The 7,506-nt window shown below is 29.9% G+C and overlaps 1 protein-coding gene across 1 annotated transcript; it reads right to left on the bottom strand.

The window, feature by feature from the left end:
• Positions 1-528: 528 nt before the first annotated feature.
• On the bottom strand, positions 529-5,665 carry LOC109221299 (RPM1-interacting protein 4). The gene is made up of 3 exons (XM_019385764.1): positions 5,467-5,665; positions 2,950-3,135; positions 529-787 (listed from the first exon to the last, which is right to left on the bottom strand). Exons 1-3 carry the CDS (start codon positions 5,470-5,472, stop codon positions 743-745), a joined length of 237 nt encoding a protein of 78 aa, XP_019241309.1. The 5' UTR covers positions 5,473-5,665; the 3' UTR covers positions 529-742.
• Positions 5,666-7,506: the final 1,841 nt, after the last annotated feature.

The following is a 7,506-nucleotide window of genomic DNA, read 5'->3' as shown; positions in this document are numbered from 1 at the left end:
ATTCGACTTTCATATTCTTTCAATTTCAACTCAAAACAACCTTATTTTTCTAACTTCAACTAATTATTGTCCAAACTTCTATTATATATCGAAGAATTAACCCAAATAGCCGCCCACCTAATATGTTAAACAAAAAATAGCCCGCGGATATATATATATATATAAACTGTATTTAATCAATGTATAATCTATGCATTGAATCTCATTGATGGTAACCAAACTCAAACGGGCTTGTCTCCCAAAGTAGAGGATATTTGCACTCGTCAACAACAGTAGAGTCCCACAAGTGGGGTCTGAGAATGGGGAGATAGAAGGGTTGTTTCCGATAGACCCTCGGCTCTAGAAATTTGCACTCGTCAAGCTTCTGCAATTAAGCTTGTTACCTTGAATAAAACCTTGGATATTGGCGGAGCCATTCAAATCCCTTAACCCCTCTTTTACGAAGTTGGTAATAGCAAGCTAACATATGGGCATACGAAAAGAAAACATGGCAAACAATAACCAATCCCAAAACCTAGCATTGGAAAGAAAATGGGAAGATAAAAGACTAAAAGCAACAATAATAACATCAAGATCAAAAAATAAATAAATAGATAGCAGAATATCTTTCAATGACGAAATTCGAGTAAATTCTAAAACACAACAGAACAAATTCCAGGCTTGACTACAGCTCCAGACTTGAGGAACACTTTACATTTCAGATCAAACACTCCCCAATGTGATGGATAGGAGCATAGAGAGTTCATGATTCCGCAGCAGCAGAATGCATACAGCAGAACCATTTTTTCTGAAAAGGAATGCATCCACAAAGTTATTATCTGGAATTAATGAATATTAATTCGAACTTACTAGTTACTACCAGAGAGAAAGATCATAAAATGGTAAAACTCTGTTTAATGTTAAACAGTACTAAGAAAATATCAATGCACAAGCAACTCTATTTGCCATCATAAACAGTTCCTCACATGACTAGAAGCATATAAGTATAACGTGAACCTCCTACATTGACGAATTAATGAACACAATCAATTCTTGGATAATTTGCTCAATGCTAAGGAGGGTTAATTGCACAATCGAAAGGACACCATGCTTTCATGTAAAGTCCTTTGATTTCCTACGAATACAAGGGAATAGATTCCTGTTTGCTCACGCATGAGAAATTCCTCGAGCAAGTGCTTACATATGTGAACTTGCTCTGTATGTGTGTGCACTGAGTATGTACGTAGATGCTATATGTATGTTGTGTATCCTAATTTTAAGTTCAACAGCTCAACAAAGTTACAATTTTAGTATCAATATCAAGGCTAGGATTCCGCATGGTTACGCAAAGGCAATGCACAAAGCTCAAACTGTGAGTTCAAACTCTTTTATAGAAGCAAACAGTTGTAAAATGCATATGAAGCAATAATATAAAAATTACAAGATATAATCTTTGAGTCTTGGCAAATGTGAGTTCTTTACATTTTGCACCCCTAGTGAATCATTTTGAGTTGCACCGTATCCTTTATTTTTTATCAATTTGCCTCCTAATGTGTGCACCATTTTTTAATGTGCACCAAACCTTCATATGTTCAGGATTTACTCATTATACAACAACTATTGCATCAGTCCCAAACAAGTTGAGGTCAGCTATATGAATCTTCACTTCTTTCTTTAAGCTCAACTCATATCATCGTCATACCAAAATAAAATAAAAGTGAAAGCGAATTATTTTTTTTATATATAATAATAGCAGCAATAATAATAACAATATTAAAAAATTTCTAAGAAGTATAAAATCTATTCCCAACTAGTGGGTATCACCTATATGGATCTTGATCTTCTGTTGTGCCCTATCTTTAGCTAAGTCCAGTCATAAGCCCTGTCTATATGGATTTGCTCCTTCTGATGAGCTTTTATTTAATTTACAATTCATTTGTGATACAATTTAGAGCCATTTTATAACTATGAAGGGAAACAATTCATTGTCAAGGGGCATAGGCATGTGTACAGCAAAGGAAAGGATACTTATCCAGCTTCCATACAGCAACAATTAGTGGTACCTTGATCTTATCATGGTAAGTCAAGTGGTTAAATGAGCAAAAAAGTCACTTTTTTTGGCTTGTTTCACAATACTGCCTTACCTTTGCAAAAGTTACACTTTGTTGACTTGCCATAAGAAGAATATATGGAACTGGATACAATTGAATGAAACTAGCCAAAAAATGGCTTGAAAAATTATAAAACTAACAAATGGATAGAGTCCTAGACACCGTAACTAAAGGAATCAATTCTGATCAACATAAAAGACATGAAAAACATATATTTAATTTACATAAATGATATAATAGGTCGGCTGAATGAAGAAATAAAATTAGCAAAAATAACACTAAAAGACAAACTCGTAAGGCTAGAAAGTACTCGAGCAATTCCTCCTAGAAGGAATATGCTGGCCTTGAAATATATTATTTCTGTCCTGCCCTTTCACAAATGATTTGTTTTATGATTTTTCAAAGAATAAGGTGCAAATCAAAAAAGGATAGATAAAGATGGAAATCTGAAAAAACAAAAAGACATGATGCAAATTTCAAAAACAATGCACACATTATGAGACAAATCATGAGCAAACAAAGGAGAGTGCAAATTTTATTAAGCAAATAATGCACAGATTAGCGGTTCAAAATGCAAAGAACCCTAAGAAATGTTTATCTTTCTTGTTTAAGAAAATGATAATTGGTGTTGATTTATGCACATACTTTACAAGGGAAATGATTTAAGCACAACATACAATTAGATTTAGAACATCATGTTTTCCAAAGATAATCTAATAGAACAACATATTAACGTTCGTACAAACTTTGTGAAACAATTTCCTCAACCATCAAAGTCAAGGAATGAAAAAGTACTAAAGAAATGCATGTATAGTACACACTGCTAGCCAAAGACTTATAGAAGAGGCCCACAACTTACTGATTGAGGCTTTCCAAGAGTTGCTCCATGCTTATTATATGCAGGGTCACCCTTTGGTGGTGAGTTTGTATTGCCTCCGCTTCTCTTCTCATTTCGAGCTTTGTTAAAGATGACTGTGAAACCCTCAGCAGAAGCTGGGTCATTGACATCCCACTCTCCAAATTTTGGAAGTGGACGACCTTTATCCTATAGACATCAAAAGATTAACTATCAGAGTTGCAATTCTACGACCTACGTTAAAATAGAAAAGGCTGCAGAACAATTTACTTATGCAGAAATGTTAGTAATGGTAGATTAATTATCTTTTGCTAAGCAGAATTCCTAGATAAGAGGCCTACAGACACATATCACATTAACATCAAGCCATCAACCAATGGATTAGCACCATGCAATTGTTTTAGCATAGCCAAAGAAGTCCGGTGAAGTATCAAACCAATACATGGAAAAGAAGTGCTCATGTGACTGCACAAGCACATGCCAGGAGCAGGAAAAGGATCCATTTATCTCATGAATCTGTCAACAATAACCCCCCTCATCCCTGACAAAAAAGGTTGAAACAAAAAGAGAATAGGAACTCATGGATCTTTGCTCTTATTTGTTCCTATGTGCTAAAATTATAAAATACTGAATACTTATTGCTGTTACTCTCTTATCGCACAGAAATATAGACTGTAGAATGACTTTGATGCTAGAATAGTATAGTACTGCATGAATATCTGAATATTTTACTTAAAAGCTATATCTGACCGGACAGCCTACCCTTATTGGCGTAAAAATGGAAATTAATTATATGAGGTAAGGAAAGTGAAAGACTTTAGGTAAGAAGTGGAAGCTCCAGTTTTACCGGATTCCTGAAGGAACTAGGTTAGTACTAGAAGTTCAGGGCTTAGTTTGGGCTTCCAATGAGGAGGCTTTACCATATTTGCCAGTACAACTTCTCTTAATTAGAAATAATTACATCAACAGATAGTTTATATATTTTCAACTTCTAGTATCATCTCTCAGAAGAGAAGTAGAAGCTGTTCTTCTTCAATCCTGAGACTTACAAATGCCTGTAAGGTCTTCATTGGAAAGCATATTTATTTTATACATATATATAGCAGTAATACAAGTTTCACATAGGCCAAGTTCAAGAACATAGCATATATAACTTTCTGTACCTATATATATGTTAACAGAATTAACATGGAAAACCCAAGAGAAAACTTCATTAATGACTTTGAATATTTCAGTAAAAGAATAATTTTCAATTTCAATTTATTTAAAAGAAAAAAAAAAGATCCAGGGGCAATAAAAAAAAATCCAATAGAATCACCTTTAAAATTGCCTACCTTGTTCCTCATGATCCATAGAGCATAAAATTAGAAAAACTTGAAAAGAAAATACAGATAAACCCAAAATTTCATAAATCTCTTAAAATACGTAGAGCTTTGTCTTGGAAAGATATAATTAGTCACTCTATTGCATTTACATGACACTATTACTATTTAGGACTCAAGAATTTCTTTCTTTGAAATAATATTTTATTATAGCAAAAGATGATTTTTGTACCCTTATTTAATTTCTAAACGCATAACACTTTAAAGTATTTCAAAAGAAAATAAGAAAAGCCACTTCTACTCCAGTATAATTTGTAAAAGGAGAAAAAAATTTCAGAAGCCTTCTCATTTTCTTTTTCCGTACAGCAGTCCAGCTAAAAATAATCAACAACTATGGTGAAGAGTCATGACTCATGATGATTAGCTAATAAAAAGCTCAAAAAGGCTACTTTTACATTAAAGAACAATCAAACTAATAAACAGTAATATATAATTAAGAAAAAAAAAACCACAAGCTTTCTTTAGTTCTTCCTATCTACAGAGACCCAAAAAGAAGAACAGAGCAAAGTATCACCAGTTCACGGTGAAAAAGCTACTTTTACCATAAAATAACAGCAATCAAGCAGGAAGATTGACATACATAAGTATATATTCATGTTAATATAGAGAGACCAAAAAAGAACAGGCAAATATCAACATTTTATGGTGTAAAATACTATTAGTAATATTTTTATTTTTTCATATGGTGAAAAACAATATCACTAGCAAACAATCTAAGCTCAAGAATGGCAAATTTTACCACAAAATATGAACAATAAAACATGAAGAATTCATATACATAACTACATAAGCATATATCTATGTTAATATAGAGAAAACTGAAAATCATAGCGCCATGAGTTTGAAGTGTTTTACGTAATTTTAAAAAATAAACATTTTTTGAAAAAATTAATTAGATAGAGAAATTAATATTGTAACTGGAAAAAGAAAAAAACCCAGAATCCTTGTTCCTTTTTTTATCATTTCTGTTTTCTACAAAGACCCAAAAAAAGGACAGGCAAAAATCAAACAAAATATAGCTAACAATCGAAATTCAGAAAAGGTTTCTTTTACCATAAAATAAAAAGAATAAACATGAAGATTTCACATTTATAAGCATATATTCAGGAAAATATAGAGAGAGTATAGAGAATCATACCGCCATGAGTTTTAAGGTTTTGGACAGAGAAAGAGAAAAAACAAACAGAGAAAATTCCTTCGTACAACTTTTGTTTTGTGAATTTTGTAATTGGATTTATTTGTTTATTATTGGAAGAGAAGGGATAATTTTCTCTTACTTTTTCTCTCTATCTCTCTCTGCAAATGAAATGGAAAAGTTCAGAGAGAGAAGGAGCCAAGGAGGTGAAGAGAGAGAGAGATGTACAGCTGGCTTTAAGTGGGCCCAGTTTTCTGGTTACGGCCCGCAGTCAAGTTTGAAACGTTTTTTCTTTTTCTCCCGCGCGATTTTATTAAATAATATTAGTTAACTTAAATACTTGTTTGAACATATTAGATCGTATTACTTTAATAAATTTAAACTATTATCTTATTTGTCAATATGATATACCTAATATAAAATTTCTATTAAACCAAAAGGACTTATATAGTTATTGAAGGACTTTTTTATTTTATATTTTCTTTATTATATTATCCAATATTTAGTAATTATACATTCTTAATAAAAATATTTATTAGCATATTACTTTGTTTTATGTTTTTGTCAGATCGCTTTTTTTTGTAATATGAGAGAAGATAAATATTTTATTAATCTTAAAAAAATTAATTTAAATTTATTCTATTGTTCTCGATAATATTATCTGAATTTTGATGAATAAAATATCTATTAAATTAAAGAGACTTATCTTCTTGCTTAACACATTCTTTCCCTTTCCTCGCATCCTAAAATAATAAAAGTCAAGACGAGTTGCTCCAGATCATATAGTCATTGAATAACTTTTTTGTTATGTATTTTTCTTTATTATATTATCCAATATTTAGTATAATTACATTGTTAATAGAAGTTCTTATTAGCATATTAGTTTGTTTAATATTTTTGTCTACTACTTTCTTTATATAATATAATTGACTATATATATATATATATATATATATATATATATATATATATCCATCCATTACTTATTATTGTTCAATTGACATGTGAATTATTAATAAATTAACCAATTTTGTATAATAACTACTCCCATAATTCATTATGAAATTATGAGTTCATTTTATTAACTAAATTTTCCTACATGAGAAATTTATTTTGTATATGTATTTTTACGATATCATTTGATTTATTTATTTTTTTAGTATTCTTCATTTATGCCTAATTGTTTATTACAATTTTAGTTGTGTGTATACGTAAGACTTTTCTCATAATAATTATAATTATTTTTATAAGTATTATATATATTTGTTCCTTGGTTATCTAATTGTATTATCCATTACTTAATATTGTTAAATAAACATACATATATATATATATATATATATATATATATATATATATTATATATATATATATATTATTAATAAAAAACCAATTTAGTATAATAACTACTCTCATATATAATACACACACTACTACAACTATATTAGGAAGACATTACTCTCCAATTTAAATAAGCAGTTTTATTTTTTGTTTTTTATTGTAAAATAATTTTAAAACTCCAATTTGAATGAGTAGAATATTTTTTTGTATTTTCGTTTTTTATTGATAATTATGAGATATCTATATTTATTAATTCAAGTAGTGTAACCAATCAATTAAAATTTTAAAATTCAATTAAAAGTTAGTTAGAAAAGTAGTTTATTTTGTCTTAACAATGCCACTTGGCCTTTTGTGGTTAAGACACTTTTCTTAATATAGTGGTTCTGCTTCTCCTATTATATATAGATAGATAATTAATTTTTCGTTTCCTCATTTCCTGCGATAAAGAATATGAAGAAAATGAAAATAGAAATTGGAATATACTAGGTTTCTTTTTGCTTATTGCAATTCAAATCATTGGTTTCAAAAATTGACTAATACTACCATTCTTCGGTCCTTGACGAATTAGCCTAATGAGTTTATTCAGACATTACGATTCGATTGCTTTGTTAATTATGTGTAAGAATATATCATCAATTATCATCATCTTTTTACTTGAAAGTCGATCACTAGTCTTTTTTTTTCGGTCTCAATAAAATAGTC

The sequence above is a fragment of the Nicotiana attenuata genome, unplaced genomic scaffold (assembly GCF_001879085.1).
Source record: "Nicotiana attenuata strain UT unplaced genomic scaffold, NIATTr2, whole genome shotgun sequence".
NCBI lineage: Eukaryota > Viridiplantae > Streptophyta > Magnoliopsida > Solanales > Solanaceae > Nicotiana > Nicotiana attenuata.
This window is presented reverse-complemented; position numbering and strand designations above follow the sequence as displayed.

Bases quoted from the DNA above. Each gene is read 5' to 3' on its own strand.
- LOC109221299 (XM_019385764.1), bottom strand. The intron at 788-2,949 runs GTAAGTTGTGGG...ATTCCTTTTCAG, and splicing joins CTCTTGGAAAGCCTCAATCA to AAAAAATGGTTCTGCTGTAT.